The sequence below is a fragment of the Nipponia nippon genome, unplaced genomic scaffold (genome assembly GCF_047370975.1).
Source record: "Nipponia nippon isolate SJK-2023a ecotype South Korea unplaced genomic scaffold, ASM4737097v1 scaffold_4, whole genome shotgun sequence".
Lineage (NCBI taxonomy): Eukaryota > Metazoa > Chordata > Aves > Pelecaniformes > Threskiornithidae > Nipponia > Nipponia nippon.
In genome coordinates, this window is record NW_028262358.1 from 110,878,714 (window position 1) to 110,897,197 (window position 18,484).

An 18,484-nucleotide genomic window follows, 5' to 3' on the forward strand; every position below is an offset into this window, starting at 1 on the left:
GAAGTTTGGTCAGTAAATGCAATGAATGTAAACCTGACAAAAATATACTTCCTCAAAGTCTTCATTTAAGATGGGCTCATCAGCATACTTGGGAGAAACACCATTCCTCTGCATCAACAGCATCGTTACTTAAGTATAGCACATCCTTCCGCATTATGATCCCAAATCAATTAAACCCCCTTGTAATATATGAGGGTAAAGTATAATACGCACAATGTAATAGTCACTTCTATAAAAGATTAGTAATTTTTAAGCTTTTAATACATAAAGATGCAGTATATTTAATTAATGTAATGCTTGTTACTGTAAACACTAAGCCAGTTAAATTCTGCAAGAGCTGGTATCTCAGTGAACTGAGTACACAGCTGAGGTACAGCCCTAGTGCTGCTGTCATTGCCCATTCTTTTATAAGGCTGAGACACACCTTATGTACTATTTAAAAGAATCCTTAGGAATTGAACATTTAGGGTTTTTTTCTGTGTAAACAAAACATTGCCTCAACATGTAAAATGATTAAACATCGAGAATTGTAAAACAGTTATCACTATTTCCAGTACATTCACACTGCATGTTTAAGTAAGCCATGGGACAAATTAGATCAATAAAACGGCCGTATCTTTTCTAAAGCAGTCAAGGAAACCGTATCGCAGAAGCTGCAAAGCCCATTTGTTTACGTAGTTTTGAAATGCATGGTTAGGTACCCAGAAAGCACAGCACTGCAAAGGAAAGCAAAGTCAAATTCACTTCATAACACAGGTAGAAAAGCAAAATGCAGAACTCCGGTGATTTCATGTCTGCTAGCCGTGGACCAGTCAGTTTACGTTAAAAGCTTAAAAATGAAAAGTATTTGTAAACACCAATTCTGTTTCAGCTAAACATCCAACTGCTCCAATCTCCCTTTTAGCCTTCAAAAATTATCTGCAGAGGTTAGCAGTATTAGGACTATAGATGGGCAACTACTCTAACAACAGGAGATATTTTCTTTTCAGGCAGGCAGACATGAATTTTGAATAAAGATCTAAAATTAGAAAAATAAAAACACCAACAAAGGCAACAACATCGTTTTAATGAAAATGACTCCTCTAAAAATTCATCAACATCATGAACAGAATCTCATTTTTACTATTTAAAATATTAAAATGAGATCTTGTTTTTTCTCTGCTTTGAGAAACAAAATCCAACTTAGCATGCTGTATTCAAAGGCAAACAAATTCATTCCTCGCTATTTAGATTTACCCCTTATACTTCTTCAGAAATCAAAAACATCGTCATCATCATCATCATCATCACCATCAATATCATCAACATCATCAAATGACCAATCCCAGTCCTTAAATGCCAGATCAAGTAATCTGCAACAGGAGGGTTTGATGTTTAATGTGTGTCACGCTTCTATAAAAGACTTCAAAATTCCATTTGTTGTCATTAAACCTTTTTAAATAAAAGACTCTGTTAAGGTAGGTGGATTCCTTCCTTCGCCTATCATGGAATATGAAGATTCAGTTAGTGTTTATGTAAACCAGGAATATTGTATTAATTGGAAATTTATCTCATTCATTTCTATAGAACACTTACCATATTGATTTTTCCCAAAAAAATCTCAGCAGAAAACACCAACATGTACATTTCATAAAATCAGCTGCTTTCTGTTTTGCTGCTGTTCTTGTTGACTGAGGTGCAGTTTTATGCTCTCTCACTATCCCTTTCTGGACAATAACGCAAGGCTAACAATTTTTCCAATACAATCAAATAATTTTGATTGCTGAACAGAATATCAAATAAAATAGCGTCATCTGAATTTACAAACAAATACAGTAGGATTTTACTATATCCCAAGCACAGTGGGATTACACTATACAGCTATCCTGTAGCTCATTATTTAAAGCTAAGCAATGCTAAAAAAGAGGATATATCAACTTGTTCTCTAGGTGTCACTGCCTGCGCTCCTTCTAAGGTCAATATAGAACAAAGCAAGCAAGGCAAACCTTGTCAGCAAATGAGTCATTTTACCTAGTTTAGGCATTCATTTTGGGATGGGATGAATCATTGTCTAGAGGCATTCATCTCTTTCTGTTGTTATCGAAGGATCTTAGGCAAATATCTTAAGTACTAACTTCTCAATTGTTATAGCTACAAGAAACGAAACCCAGTCTAGTCATCAATCCAGCGAGCTCAACGGATTTTAAATCAGGATTATACGCCAACCATAGCAGGCAGAGATAGAAACCTTACCCTAACAGAGAGTTCAGTGTGTTTTAACTAAAACATGCTAAGTGTTTAATATAGTTAATCACATGCTTTAAACAAAATGGGTTTCAGGGGTTTTTTGGGTTTTCAGGTTTTAAAGTTTTTACACTTTCAAATGTGATATATGTCCCTGAAAAGGTTCAATGTTCATTCATTATAAACTATGGCTACTGTAATTTCTAAAACACTTAAAGAATTTATTAGGCATTAAAATATACGAAAGTTGATTTTTTTCAATTTGGAATTATCCTTTTGGCATAATCCAACTGAATGGATAAGCAGAAATTGTATAGTCTGTATCAAAAACTGGTTTGCCCTTTCTTAAATCATTATGAAGAACAACTGCATGAAAACCTTGGAGAAACAATCACTGCGTGGAATTCCTAGCAGGGACCGCATTTATAGGACTGTGCAGGTTAGCAAGGACCTCAGGAGGTCTCTGAGCCCATCCTCCTGCTCAAAGCAGGGTCAGCTACAAGGCCAGCCCAGGCTGCTCAAGGCTTTGTCCTGTCAGGTCTTGCAAGCCTCCAGGGATGGAGCCTGTCCAGCCTCACCAGCCCACCTCCCTGCCCAGCTGCCTGTGTTGGCTTTTCCTTCTATCCAGCTGGAATCTCCCTCGGTTCAACCGAGCTCCTTGTCTCTCACCCTCCCACCATGCAGCACTGAAGAGCCTGGCTCCATCTCCTCGATACCCTCCCCACAGGCAGAGGCAGGCTGCTGTGGTACCCCGCTGGAGCTGTCCTGCACCCCGGTTGAACAAGCCCAGCTCCCTCAAGCCTCTGTTCTGACCATCCTGGTGGCCTCCACTGGAGTCTCCCCAGTTTGTCAATGTCTGTCTTGAATTTGGGGGCCCATGTCTTCCCTCAGAAGGGGATAATCTCTTCCCTCAAGCGTCTGGCTGTGCTCCTCTTGGTGCAGTCTCAAAGCCTGCCTTGCTGCCAGGGCTCACTGCTGGCTCATCTCCAGCTTGTCCCCAGCCACAGTCCCCAGATTTAACTGGCAACTAGATCTTCATTCTTAATAAAGTTTGTAACAGAAAATTAATTATTCCATATGGTAAGCCCTTGCACAAAAGCCTCATAGAGGTACCAGTCAGATACTAATTAGCCATAGCAATTACAGTAATTTATAAGTATGTGGTCTCTAATTAAAAGTGTTTAAATCCATACAAATTTCCACTGGTTTGACAGACCTGCATTGGCAAGGTGACAGGTGAGATGACCTCACAGAACTACACTTTTCCACCTGTTAGGTACATTTGCAAAGCTAACTGGGAAAGTTTAATTGCAAAAATAAAATGGTTTACATGTAAAAATGCTCATTCTCTCCTCTTCCCACCATTACAAAATACACAGAAAAAAAAAAATCACTAGAGACTGATTCAGACTGGAGGAGGACCACAACTAAAAAGAAGGGTAAGAGTAAACACTGTGTTATGAAAACATTTTGTAAAAAACGTCATGATGATTGAAAGAAGGGTGTTATGAGGAGAAAAATTATTTTATGAGCACCTAAGAACAGCTGTCGAAAAAGAATCAGAATTTATAATATACCCTTTATATGTCAACAATAAGAAACAGAATAAAACTAATGAATTAGATTGTATACACCATACAGAAGAAAAGCATTTTACTTGTCTCCCAAGTTGTCATGAATGTTTCCTTGCTTCATGCTTCAATCCAGTCATTGATATTTTGGTTCGTTTTGCACAAAGAAACCCTTCAATAATCAGTCACTAAGTAGTAATTAAAAAACATTTTACCTTCATGTTTATAATAAAAAACCCTAATCATTTAAAATGCAAATTATGAGGTCAGACTTTGTCTTTTAGAGTATGTAAAGTAAATTAAAAAAAAAAAAAAAATCTGACTGTCAGGAAGTTAAGAGGAAAGTGAAATTAAGTTACTTTGAGTCCTTTCACTATGCGTTTCCACACATTAAAATACCAGTATTTTTTTTAAGATCTAAGTCTTCGTAGCGTAAGGCTGTTTTGGGATAACAGCAACATCACAGTAAGAGCATGCTTACACTGCATTCCCCACTGTAACTCTGGCAACTCACCCAACCCAGTTTTCAACTAGCCAGCTTAGATATTGGTAGCACTCTGGTCACAGAAACAAGGAGAGCACTACTGTTTAGCCACTGCCAAATTATCTCTCTGGGGAAAAATGTTAAGCCTCTGCTGAACTGTCCGTTGCTGCTGGAATACTGCAACAAACAAAACAAGTCAGACCAAACTTTTCATAGGCTGTCAACAACTGGGGACTGATATAACCAAGTATTAGCTAGTACTCTAGGTGACGAAAAAAGCAAACTGAAAAAAACCAGAAATTCTGTACTGTGCTATCACATAAGCACTACCTGCAGAATGTTATCACTTCCACAATACAGCATAGGAATTTGCTCCTTAAAACTGATCCAGTAATAGATTACTGGTTTTTGTATGGACTTTTTTTTCCCAAATCAGAGGAATTTGGTAAGACTATTCTTTTAGGAATCATGAGACATGAGCATGAGTCCTTCTAGGCTGAATAAGGAATTGAAACTAATTCTGCCACCCTTTGGTAAGTGCTCCAGCTGCTTAACCAAATGGTGATCCCTTACCTCCCATCTTCCTGCTCTCTTGCAAAAAGTGCGAGTGATGCTCAGACAGGTGCCTACTACTGCAGCAACGGGCTCCATGCTGTGGAACCCGCATGGGCAGAGACGCAAAGGTGAGATTCATCTGAACTAGCTTCTCACTCTACATGTCCAAGAGCATGCTGTATGCTCCTTTCCTATGCTAGGAGGACATGAATCCTGAAAACAACTCTTCCTAAATATCAGCTGTAAATGGAGTCAGACATAGATATGTACATTTGGTCAGATGAAACACACTTTAACATACGAATCCGCAATCAGGTGTCTAACCTTAGAGCAGGGCAGGAATTCAAACACATGCCTCAAAACCAAACAATAAGAAACAGAAGACACATAGTCTTTTGCTATGTGTAAGGCCTTCTAGACTGCTTTTTGAAGGCACCTAATTCTCTCCAAGGTTCATTAGAACCACAAGCATCTAACTTCATTGCTCAACTTCAAATCAGGTACAGTAGTGGCCATCTTGAAAATTTTTAAACCTTTTTTTCTTTTCTTTTTTTAAATCCTCACACCCCTCACACTGACCCTTTGCCTAGTTAAACCCCATTTTCCTCTATCAGCTGCCAGTTCACAGAACTATTAGGCTACAGATGATGCTACAAGTTCTGCCTATTACACATACGAGCAATAGGATAAATTATCAGTACAGTAGGGTTAACTAGCAGGTAATTCGAGGTCCTTTAAACAAGGGAACAAACACAGCGACTCTTCTTATAACTTAACTGAGGTTTATAGAAGATGACATGCTAGATCACATGTCAGTAGTCAACAACATTTGTGGTCAACTGTCCCTGTCAACATATACAACATTAATTGTAGTAAAATGTTTAAAACAATAAACTAAATAGCAGCTCTTGTGTCACCTTGGTTTGTTTGGAGGAAGCTGTCGACTTGGTCGTCTGAGGGACTGGTTTGCCTGTACCTTTATGGAAGTTCTGGGAGAAGATCGAGCAAAGGGGTCTGGTGCTGGAGGCTTCTTGGGTATTTTTTTCACCAGTCGGCTCACCCATTTCTGCTGTTCTTCTGTAGAATTAGCTAACAGTAGTAGATTCTTTGCCGTTGAAATATCATAGTACACTGTAGTAAGAATTTTTAAAATAAAAATTAATATTGTTATTATTCTAAACATGTCCCCACATCAAAAATTAGTTGTCAGATTACCATACTCTCACAGTCAACACAAGGAGAAATCAGCAGAGAATCAAAAGCAAAGTGAACCAGATTTTGCCAAATTTTGTTTCCTGGTTGCTGACAGTCCCTCCTCCTTACATTTAGAGGGTAACAACTTAGTACTATGGAAGATACACACTCACATGGAATAAAAGAAGGAAGGGTAACACAGAGGTGTGCCTGAGCCCAAGAAACTATGTAACCTGAGTCACAAGGAGTAAACTTCACTGAACATCATCTGTTTCATAACACGCACTAACGCTATTGCTTCGTATAGCAATCCAGCACAACACGCAGCGTGACCAGTGTTGCAACCACCACACTTTGCTGCATGATGCTGACAACACAGCGGGTATGTACGTGTATTGGCCACGTGCCGTTAACTCACAGCAGTGAGCTGATCCTCGTGTAGACACCCTTAGAAAGGTTCCGATGGCTATGTACTAATAAAAGAAAAACCTACCTGTTCATGTTTGGTTGCTGTCAGACCACTACTAGAATCCTCTAATCTTTTAGAATGCCCTGTAACTCCAGTGACTATATGCATATTCAAATACCTGCTATTTACCTTTGCAAGGTGCTATAATCTCTTCTTTTTTATCCATGTGATCTTTGTGACATTTGATATGGCAACGGCGACATTCTAGAGCAGGAGGAGGTTTAAACATATGCCACAGTGGCTTCATACAAGCTTCACAATTGGTTGGAAAGTGATAAAGAGTAGGTATAAACTCATGTCCTTTGTGACAAATGTAATTTGACTTCTCTCCCATGGGCTCCACGGGAAATTCCTGTTCCTTTTTGCTCTCTCCTTCATTAGCATATAGAATCTAAAATCAAAGCAAAATAATCTCAGTACTTGTATATGACATGGAAATTCAGAGTAATTAAGTAGAAAGACTGCGGAAATACAATGGAATGGATTTTTTTCAAGTTCTTTTTTTAGTAGCTATTCCATTAGACAAAGTTATGAAAATATTTTTGACAACGTGTGAAATGCCATCTCTATTACACTAGAAACATTAATTTATTACTGAATACCTGGAATATCCTAGGAATTTCCTTGGAGTCTGCTCTGTACACATCAGTCTGAGTGACTGGTCGGACATGGAAGAGTTTGCTATAGGAAATTATTGCAATAAGGACAAAAATTAATGTTACCAAAATGATAAATTTAAATTGATGGATTAAGTTAGGATATAACATACCACATTAAGACTTAGAGCCATTAAAGATTTGTCAGTACAAATTTATAATCACTTGATTAAAGTCCTGTCTTTCAATCCTGCACATGAACTTCCAAAACCCCTAAATAAAGCCACAAGTATCCAGCTGTATTTGTGAAAAAAACAACAGTGCTGAAAAAACCCATCATGTGACTTTAACGATTGCTGGTAGCTTTCTAGCACAATCCTCTCCCCACGCTCCAACCTCTGAATATCCACATTCTGCATTTATTAAGAAAATACACTGATTAACTATACAACCCACCTGTAAGGACATGTTGTAAATGAAAATGTAAAACCACTGCAAATTATAGCCTGTCCATTACACTTTTCTTAACGTTTTTTTGCTACAATGTGTAGGTGAGGTAGGTCTAGCTGAGCTAGTGGAAGCAGTTCAGTTACATCTGAGCTCAAGAGAGCTACCCGTATCAGACTGAGCACCACACGACTGCTGCACCACTGCTTACAATGGATACTTAAGCTCCCAGCTCTGTAGTTCAAATTGCAGAAGTATGCCCCATTTGACATTGCGCTCCCAGACTGGACCTCAAAAGGCCTTTTGTCCAAGTCTTTCCGACAAAGTTCACCTACAAATCAGAAGGAACTTCACGTGATACTACTTACTCTATATCTAATACCATATAGGGATTAGATTGTTCTTTATCTTGTTCGCTGTCATAGAACAGGATCTTCTTACTGCTTACAATTACGTACTGTTAAGAGACAGAAAAGGATGAAATATACATTTCAATCAAGCTCATCACAGATGTCAAAGATGTCACAGCAATTACCACAGATGTCACAGCAATATTTTTCTACAATGTTATACATTGGATATATCATATTGTTATATACTATTTAAACAGATTTAAGTACCTATGAAGAGATAAAAATGAAAGTCTGGAAGAAAGTAAAAGCCTTTCATTTCTATTTTACTTGGACTGGCAGTGAGAGTAACTGTCATCTTACAATGTCTATTTTACATGTGCAGTTCACAACTAATAGGGATCATACTCACAAAGCTCACTGTTATACTTACCAGCGTTGCTAGCAATTTTCATAAAAAAGCTGGTTACCTAGAAGACCTCCTATTTCCAGGATTTTGTCCAGAATGAACAGTTTGACTGAGCAGTAAGTGAACTGGTATGAAACTGCGTAGTTACATCAAAGAGGCTACTGAAAAGCAGTAGACGAGTGAAGGCTGCACACAAGGCAGATGAGGAGTTGTTAGTTTTATCTTCTAAATAAAGAATTTGTCAAGGGCATCTGCTTCCAGACTCTGCTGAATTCCAGCTACGTAATACTGCCGGGAATGCTTATGGCTGAATGCACAAATGTTTGAAGAGCATGAATGGCTCTTTTCACCTCTGGCTGGACAAGGAAGAGTCTTAACCTATTACAATTGTCTTAACCTGCTCCTCTCAGACACAGCTATACCAGCTAACATATTTTATACATTTAAGTAATGAGAGAACATATATCAAAGAAAAACTGAAGTGTTGAAAACCTGCCGTTATTTTAAAATCCAGACTACACAGGAAACAAGATCATAAATCTGGTTTTCTTACCTTTTTAACCCATCCAAATTTTTTAGTGTTATTTCTAACAGGCAGTGATAGCCAGCCTTCCAATCTTGATTCTGAAAACGAGATATTTATTAAAGAACATAAATATTCACAAAACATTATTTTTGAGACTCCTGTGCATTTTAAAATAGTTATCGAAGATGAATAATAAAGCAACAGAGCAAACATGAGAGCATGAACTATTTAAAACGACAAGGTCTGGCAAAGTTTACCATAGTAAATGTTCAGGAATAAATTAAATGGTGTATTCCTGAATACAGCCAATAACCAACAATGCAATCACAAAAAAGTAGTAGGCATGAGGAAGAAGGGGAAGAGCAAACTTGCAATTATAGCACACACATTCCCTTTAGTAATTTTTTCAAGACTTAAAATGCTTATGTCTATCAACCTTTACCTTTTAAAACAGTGTCTGAAGATATTAGTACAGACCACACAACATCCAGTTCAAGACAAAAAAAGGCAAACTACCACCACCAATAACCCATATCCTCTATACGCTCGGTAACATTTCATAAGTTTAGTATTCTAATTCATATTTTTTGCTCCGTTAGTTTTTCTTTTTTCTAATTCTGCCTAAATCTCCTAGGCTTTTTAATCCAAAATAAGTAATTTTTGGCTAATCCTTAGGCCTTGCCTAAATTCAACTGCCCTTTCACTCACTTGCAATATTCCATATTACACTGGCACATTAGTCAGATTGGATTTATCAGCAGTATTAACAGCTCAGCTGTTGTTTGACACACACATTTCAGTAGTAACCAAAAGCTCACCAGGATCACACTTCCCCAGGGCTCATTATTACATAGTATTGCATAGCCTTTGACCTTATTTTTATAGCTGCACTTAATACAAGCATTTCTTTCCCCTATGTTTTATTAAGAGGGGCTATTCAATTGCAATAATATTTTCCTAATGAGCTTCCCACCCTAGCAGATAACCTCTACTGCTGCTGAGGAACCTCCAGGTCAAAAATACTGAAGCCTTAAGTATTAACAAACACAAAACCATGAAAGGAGCATAAACATGCTCCAAAATTGCAAAAGCTATTTTCCTTCTCATCAGACGGCATTTGCAGGCTCCTGCCCATGTTTAACATAGCGTAACAAATAGTTGTTAGATATTTGTAGAATTCTCATTTTGTCTAGAAAGACTTGAAGCAAGGTTATTTATTCAGATATGCACTGTCTTCAAAGTTTATTGCTTCAATGCTTATTGCTGTTGATGACACATTTTAATGTACATACCAAGTACATGAAGTAGTTCTATAACGTATATTTCGCCTCATACCTGCCACTTTAAAGTGTTTAAATTGTTCCTTTCAACACCTGATACAAAGGGTGGCAAGCATAATGCTGATGCAAAAAATCCTTCCCCACATCCAGGAAGCACGTGTAGTTTGTTAATGGTGTGAAAAAAATATGCATTAATATTTTTCCCATTTTTCTCTGTAACCTCCAACAATACCACATGAAATTGGACAAAATGAGAGTTTCTGGTTACACGTCTTCATTTCTGGTGTCTATTCTATACTAACAGATCAGAGAAAGGCCAGAATATTCCAAAATTTCCACAGTACATGCTTATAAGCACCTGGGGGGGGGGGGGGAACAACAAAACACAACCATCATACCTCAAATCTGTTGTAATTATGTCACAAAAAAGTCCTAGTTTAGATATGATTTTTACTTTAGAACAAAACAAAACCATGCAGATACCACAACAGCAGCTAACAAGGAAAAAAATTAGGTATGTACTTAACAATTCTTTTATTAGAAGCCTCATAGCAAAAATCAGGAGAATGAGGAAAACAGAGGAAATGCATCATTCTTTACTCTGGTTTGATGAAGTAATGTCAATATTCCAAAACAAGTTTTGCCTTCAGTGGAAAGATATTCACACTTTAAAGGAACCTCAAGTGAAATCTAGAAATTTGAACGTAATTAAAAAACCCACCTCCGACATTAACACTAAACAGAAGTTTTGTTCAACACAGTGTATGTGTAGTCATATAAAATGAATACAGAATTAGTAAAACTAAGCTCTGTTTTACCAGAGCCGTATCATTTCATTATATGCTTTATGTATCTGAAAAAACAAATACATTTTGCTTGCCTTACCATGTAAGAATCAAATACAAGATTCAAAATAAGGCAAAACAATGTAATACTCAGAAGACTGAATTTCTACAAGCAAGTAATGTACGTTTAGACGGTGAGGAGTTAAGATGTCTCCACATTTCACAAACAGAAAGATTTGACTTTTTGGTATCCAGTATCTTAGGGTCATACAGATAGCTGCAGATACTGGATAGAGGCTACCTTGAAAACAAGGTCATAAGGCTCATTTATTCAATGCTTGAATAAAAATGGTGGGTTTATAAATGGCAGCAAGCATCTGTAAACATTTAGAGAAAACATGCCAGTTATTTGTTCACGCAGTTTTTCTTGCCTCTGATGGCAATGTTTACTGCTACTGCAGCGTATTTACTGTCAGATTTATTTTTTTTTAATAATGTATTAATAGTGTTAGTTTTAAAACAGAGAAAAGGACACAATAAGAACAAAACCAAACAGTTCTCAGGGATGTCACCTGTGCTATCAACTTCTGTAGGGCTGTGGGAACAAGACAAAGGTTCTTCCTCTGAGTCAGAATCGGAATCGAGAAGCATGCGAGAACTGGAAGGCTTAGTGGCAATACTGACAGAGGTAGAAGAGTGCTGGTAGGTGAAAGACATGGATTCCATAGTGTGGGATTGAGTGATATGGACTAAACATAAAGCATAAAGGAGGAAAAAGGTAGAAAAGAAGTCAAAATAGAATGTCTAAGAAGAGAGTATTAGTTTTGTTTCATCACATTACACAGTAATTGCAAAGTAACCACCACAATAAAATGAAAAAAAATATTTAGTTTTAATGGGGTGCAATAGAATTTTTTTAAAGAAATTTCTTTAAATAAATGTAAGATGATGTATGATTATAGACAGATTCAGTTAGTATGTGGATAGTGATCACTATCAAAGCATTAATAAGATGGTAGAAACACCTGAAGATGAACAGCCACAGAATCATCAGAGTGTTAATTTAATACTTCAGTTTCTATGGTAAAACACTGATATAAAACCAATTAATGCAGAAATATTAATAAAATTACCATACCAGGGAATCCGTCATCTGCCTCAGCATCTCCAGGTCCACTGCCTATGCTACTGTTGTCTAGACCAATGTGTAACGACTGCAGTTGTGAACGAAGCTGCTCAATGTCACTGTCTTTGCTGTCCAGAGTCATCTGCAGTTCAATCCGTATCTGACTCTCTTCTGCTATTTGCTGTAAGGACAAATTACAAGATTTCCTATTATCACAATACTCAGTTACTCAGAGAAAATATAAGTAGAAAATTACACAGACTTTGCAGCCCATCTCAGTGTATATACTGCATATTTCTTTTGGTCATGGGAAATTCAGGAATAGAGACTGTATACACCACCTTAAAGCCTGTACCAATTCAATTAGAGTTACAGAAAATGCTATCAATGTTTATATTTGCAAAAGGATCTTACTGCCTGCATTTCATTGATTTCCTTCTGATATTTGATCATCATTTGGGTTAACTTTTCTCGTTCAGACTTCAGTTCCATATGCAGTTTCCTATTTTCCTTTTCCTTCCGCCGTACATCAGTGTCAGCTCCCCGTTTGACTGGACCCTTCCGATTCATGATCTCAGCCAATTTATTCACAGCCTTCCCGTGGGGAAGAAAAAAAAAAAGAAAAAACAACACACCAATAAATACACAGAGTTATATCGTGAAGAAATGAAGTCTTCTCTCCTATCCACAACCAGACACTTTTAATCTGTAACTGTAAACTAAGACCCCTGCATATCCGGTACTATAAAGTTGCTTTAATTCAAGGTACTGCTCAAAACTGAAAAGAAGGTAATGATGCCATTTTCACATTAAGCAAGCATTTGCTTTGAACACTTCTACTCATTTAAATATTCTCTTCTGTTTCCATTAGCTAGCCCCAAAATGCATCTTTGCATTAAAACACCACTTGTTCCAAAACCCAAACTGGATTAAAATCAGAAATATACTGTTTTATGGAACTTACAGAGGAATATAAATCAAGATGGAAACCAGTAAAATACCAATTCATTTGACTGAAATGAATATTTTTGCTGGTGGACTGTATCTGGATTAGGAGTTCCTCTATAATAAATCATGAGGCTGCAGTGTCACTACACTGAAAGTCTACTCAGTAGAAGCAAAAAAAAAAAAAAAAGATCAATATATTTGTTTCAGGGGCAAAAAAGAATAAAGTGTTAATGGTATATATAAATAGTTTACCATGGAAAGTTTTCTATTAAAAATTATTTGAATTCATGAATACTATCTCTTCATTCATTTAGATACATTTGCTTACCTGGGTTTTCAACGTTCTTTCATTCAACAACTGTTTCTCAAATTGTGCTTTAATATTTCCTACATTTGCTTCTTCTTCTTTTAGCTTTGTAATTTCTGTAGCAAGGTAATGAAAAAAAAAAAAATCTATGAAAGCTCATTACAAAGAAAACCAGTACTATTAAAGAACAAAACTGGTTTCAAATTAAATTACATTTTGTTCAGAGAATACATACGTTCTTGTACTTCTTTCAGTTTATTGTTTAGTTCTTCCTTCTCATTAGCCAGATTAGCCACATCACTAGTTAGTGTCCTATTTGCTTCCTCCAACTACAAAAGAAGAAGTACACGTGACTACGTAACAAAACACATTTGGCATATGAAAGCATTACAGGGCAGAAGGAAATGCTTCAGAGTGAAACCAGGATAAGGATAAGACGACTAGCTGTAAGAGGGGTATGGGCACAGAAGAAGGATCGATCAGAGATGCATGGAAGAAACATGATAAGATATTTCTTCTATTTCATTCATAGAAAATAAAATAGAAAATAAATATTTATAAAATATCTGATATACTTGTATATCAATTACCTCAAAGTATGCTAAATAACAATGGATAACTCAAACTGCAAATAAAACTCAAGCCCATGTGAACTTCTACCAAAATTACAATTCCTATTACTCACAGAGGCTATGGTGGCATCTTTCTCAGTAAGTTCCTGTTTATGCCTAGCCATCATCTCTTTAATCTCCAGCTCTTTCATAATCTTCTCTTTTTCCAAATCAGAGTACTGTTCTTCAGCAATGGAACGTGCAAGTTGTTCTGAATCTGCTTTTGTCAAAGTAATCTCTAGCTGAGCAGCCAAGGAATCTCTGCAAATTATTGATACATACTATTAACTCCATTAACTTAAAAAATGGGAGGTTATGGCAGGGGGGAGGGTTTTAAAAAAAAAAAAAAAAAGACTAAAAGAACAAAATGCCTTCCTAATCTTATATATTAGTAGTCCAACTCGTAAAATCTACCTGTCATCCTGTAACTCTTGTATCTTTTGCTGCATTTCTTTACACAGTTTGGTCTTTTCCTCACATTCTTCTTTAAGTTCTCGAACTTGCGTCTTGTACAGAGTCTAGAATTTAAGATTGGATAGAAAAGGATGTGACTTGCATATTCTGGCTCGAAGGTACACAAAAAAAATGATACAAGATGACACTGTGTGCAATTCTTTAATCACACACTCAATTAGAGTATAGTAGTGCAATGCCTTCTCTAAATTTAACTAAACATCATCATCATTCCCAAATGTGTTTTGGTTATTTTACTTTTTTGTTGTTTGTTTTTTTTAACTGGTGTATTTGTGAATGGATAGATGTATGATATACATTTTATATGTTTGTAAACATACTGTTAAAGAGACTCTCAATGTGAATACCACAATTTGATAGAAAATCAGAAGTATCAGAAACAAAGAAAATCAGTAAATTTTTTTTTCTACTATTTTAGATCTTTGTCAGAGGGAGGGAGGGAGGTAAAATTTAGACTTTAACCATACAAACCCATTAAAACAACATAACAGTTAAAGAGCAAAAAGAAGTACAGGAAGAAGGGAAAAAACAGATTAGAAAAGCATGTGAAATTCAAATTTCTGTGAAATGGATACAAATCTAGAGCTTTAGAGGAAATGAAAGAAAAATTGTACTGCTCTGTACACTCAAATGACTGTATACAGGTAAAGTGACAGACAACTGCAAGTGCATTTAGTGCAGGGATTTCAAGACAGTCTCTGGCCTATCCACAGCAGTCAACTGACCTCAACTCTCCCTTTCTCTCCTTTAATGTGTGCAACTTTTTGATCTACTAAAACTTCAGACAGTCCTCACTGATGTAAAGACCACAGTAAAGTTTTAAGTTTCTTTTAATTCTGAAACAAGCCTTTTGGGCTCTACCTGCAGGGCGACTGGCTGTGCACTGTTACTATAAATTAACCTCCATACGCTCACGATGATTTTTAAATACAATACCTATTTATGCTGTTGTACCTTTCACAATAAAGCAAAAACTCCCAACAGAGCTTGTACTGGGTTTGCATGGCAAGGTGGAGGGGACAGACGACGACGACGACTACAGGGGTGGCTTCTGTAAGAAGCTGCTAGAAGCTTCCCTTATGTCCGACAGAGCCAATGCCAGCCAGCTCCAAGACAGACCCACCGCTGGCCAAGGCCGAGCCTATCAGCGATGCTGGTAGCACCTCTGGGATAACATATTTAAGAAGTGGGAAAAAAAAACTGAGAAACTGCAGCCAAAGAGAGGAGTGAGAATATGTGAGAGGAACAACCCTGCAGACACCAAGGTCAGTGAAGAAGGAGGGGGAGGAGGTGCTCCAGGCACCAGAGCAGAGATTCCCCTGCAGCCCCTGGTGAAGCCCATGGTGAGGCAGGCTGTCCCCCTGCAGCCCATGGAGCTCCATGGTGGAGCAGATATCCACCTGCAGCCCATGGAGGACCCCATGCCAGAGCAGGGAGATGCGCCTGAAGGAGGCTGTGACACCATGCAGAGAGGAGCCCATGCTGGAGCAGGTTTGCTGGCAGGACTTGTGACCCCATGGGGGACCCACGCTGGAGCAGTCTGTTCCTGAAGGACTGCACCCCGTGGAAGGGACCCACGCTGGAGCAGTTTGTGAAGAACTGCAGCCCGTGGGAAGGACGCATGTTGGAGAAGTTTGTGGGGGACTGTCTGCCATGGGAGGGACCCCACGCTGGAGCAGGGGCAGAGTGTGAGGAGTCCTCCCTCAGAGGGGGAAGGAGCGGCAAAGACAACGTGTGATGAACTGACCGCAATCCCCATTCCCCGTCCCCCTGTGCCGCTCGGGGGGGAGGAGGGAGAGAATTCGGGAGTGAAACTGAGCCCAGGAAGGGGGAGGGGCAGGGGAAGTGTTTTAAGAATTAGTTTTATTTCTCATTTTCCTGCTCTGATTTGATTGGCAATAAATTAATTTCCCCAAGTTGAGTCTGTTTTGCCTGTGACGGTAACTGGTGAATGATCTCTCCCTGTCCTTGTCTCGACCCATGAGCCTTTCATTACATCCTCTCTCCCCTGTCCAACTAAGGAGGCAAGTGATAGAGTGGCTTTGGTGGGCACCTGGTGTCCAGCCAGGGTCAACCCACCACAGATCTCTACCAAGTTTGGCTGTAATGCAAAAATTTCCTTCCAAGCCTTTAATGCACATGTTTCATCACACCACATGATTCTGAAAATACAGCTCTTCTCTTCCATGCAGCATGGACAAAATGCTGAATGCAAAAGGCATGAAATATGCAGAAAATTATTCACACTGTGGAAAAATGAGCTGCTTGGCTCCTCCCCCCCCTAAACTGTGTTTGGGACTCCCTTCCCAAGCTGGGACATTTCTTAACACGAGCTCTTTCACACTACTCGGTGATCAAGAACAAGGAGTGGTGACAAGGCTGCAGACAAAACTAAAGATGGACACAAGAAAAAGGATTAGCTTTAGATTAAAGGTATAAAATGCCTGATGGCTGAGGAGGAAGAAGAAAAGCTAACATTGTACTTAGTAAAAAGATGACTATAAAAATAAGGAAGCATAAAACATACCGAGAAATACTGTTCAGCTTCAAGTTGGTCTTGAAGCTCTTTCATTTGTCCATCTGCTTCTTGACGTTCCCTAGAAAGGAATAACATACTTTAAAAGAAAAGATATAAAGACATCCCAAACCAGTAAATAGAAAAGATAGCATTCACACTCTTAAGATCTTCAGTCATTTCCTGATCAAAGTATGGTCAGCAATTAAACCTGAGGTTTCTTCTGGGTACCAGCTCTCTTTTTCACTTGTACAGCTGAGAAAACAGCACTAATAAGGGAACAGTTTAATACTGTTAACACACTAACTACAACAGTGTCACATAGTTTAACCAGTAAGAAACACTGGTAAGGCAAACGGCCACCGACAGAATCTTATTTCCACGTAAAATGTCACTGGTCTGACAGATTGTTTTGGGTGTCTCATTTGCTAGAGCTCAGTCTGTGAAAACATGTCTGTATTCTTTGACACGCATCATTTCTTGAATTCATCTGTTATTAAAACAACTCAGAAAGTCAATTAGTCAGTCCATAACAAAGAACAGTAATGCAGCAGGAAAGATTTCTGCCAGTGTTTCACATTACAGCAACCGTCACATGTGGCTGCCTTCCAGGTGAGTAACTGCATCTTGCTGACAGAAAAGATAGAGCATAAAGAGATGAATCATCAGAAGTCTTAAAGGAGCTAAGAATGAGATTCATCTGATATATGTGCTAAACTTTGTCTTTTCATTCACAAGAATGTTCTTTATGTAAAATAGATATATTTATTACCAGGTGCAAATATTGCTTGTAAGACCTTGAAGAACTGCTGGGATTTAACACAACTCGTATTTGAAGGCCCAACAGATGTGTTTAAACATCATTAGTACTGCATATTTCCAATGGTTATGCCTCACAGCTCTGTATTAGTATTAATCTCCCATTCTAATAAGCTCTCCTGGACTAACAATGCCAGTAACTTTCCTCTTTACTGAAGTCCTATATTATGTAAGAAAAAAAAGTACCTAGACTTTCTGTTAAATAAGCGTTTCTCTGAAGTCCTCACACTCTGGTTTTTAAGCTGGGTTTTTTACGGTTTTCAGGATAACAAACATCTTTTCCTACAAATCTATTCATTGCTGAATCACTAGGGCAAATCTCAACTAGAATCACTGTAAATTATTTTAAACAACAATTAAGTTTTGCACTGTAGGACAGCATATCCAGTGCAGCGAATATGTTACATTTGTATTGCTCTCAGATCTTGCCAAGAAATAATTACAAATCAGTCACATTATTAAAAGATATAGAACAACTCTACATACTTGCGGAGTTCATTATTTTGTTTTTCCAGACTTAATTTGATTTCCTGAAGATGGTTATTCTCCTGTTTTAACTGCTTCTCTGACATTTTCAAGGTGTTGACCTGTTGCGTTTGCATCTTGAGGTCATTTTGAGTGAGACAGCGCTTTTGTGTTTCTTGCTCTATTTTTAATGTCAGGTTTTTTACCTGAAAAATAAACAGAAACCTGTGAATTTTACAGACCTACACAGGAAAGCAACATTTAAACAGTGTCCCTTATCGACTTCCTCTACACTTCTGTACAACATGCTCACATTTTTTGATAAGTCAA

The 18,484-nt window shown here is 37.9% G+C and overlaps 1 protein-coding gene across 2 annotated transcripts in view; it reads right to left on the minus strand.

Annotated features, from left to right (window-relative positions):
- Positions 1-18,484, minus strand: part of ROCK2 (Rho associated coiled-coil containing protein kinase 2) — a 113,300-nt gene that overhangs the window by 8,512 nt on the left and 86,304 nt on the right. Inside the window, exons 19-32 of one of the 2 annotated variants that reach the window (XM_087773739.1) lie at positions 18,176-18,360; positions 16,883-16,952; positions 14,296-14,399; positions 13,956-14,142; positions 13,506-13,599; positions 13,292-13,386; positions 12,430-12,609; positions 12,028-12,196; positions 8,852-8,922; positions 7,908-7,996; positions 7,099-7,177; positions 6,626-6,887; positions 5,751-5,964; positions 16-1,352 (exon numbers count right to left, since the gene is read on the minus strand). In XM_087773739.1, the coding sequence (XP_087629865.1) occupies positions 1,250-1,352; positions 5,751-5,964; positions 6,626-6,887; positions 7,099-7,177; positions 7,908-7,996; positions 8,852-8,922; positions 12,028-12,196; positions 12,430-12,609; positions 13,292-13,386; positions 13,506-13,599; positions 13,956-14,142; positions 14,296-14,399; positions 16,883-16,952; positions 18,176-18,360 (1,902 nt within the window). In that variant the 3' untranslated portion in view covers positions 16-1,249. Of the gene's footprint in view, positions 1-15; positions 1,353-5,750; positions 5,965-6,625; positions 6,888-7,098; positions 7,178-7,907; positions 7,997-8,851; positions 8,923-12,027; positions 12,197-12,429; positions 12,610-13,291; positions 13,387-13,505; positions 13,600-13,955; positions 14,143-14,295; positions 14,400-16,882; positions 16,953-18,175; positions 18,361-18,484 lie in introns of those variants that run through there. The other variant, XM_087773738.1, reaches the window with a different exon arrangement.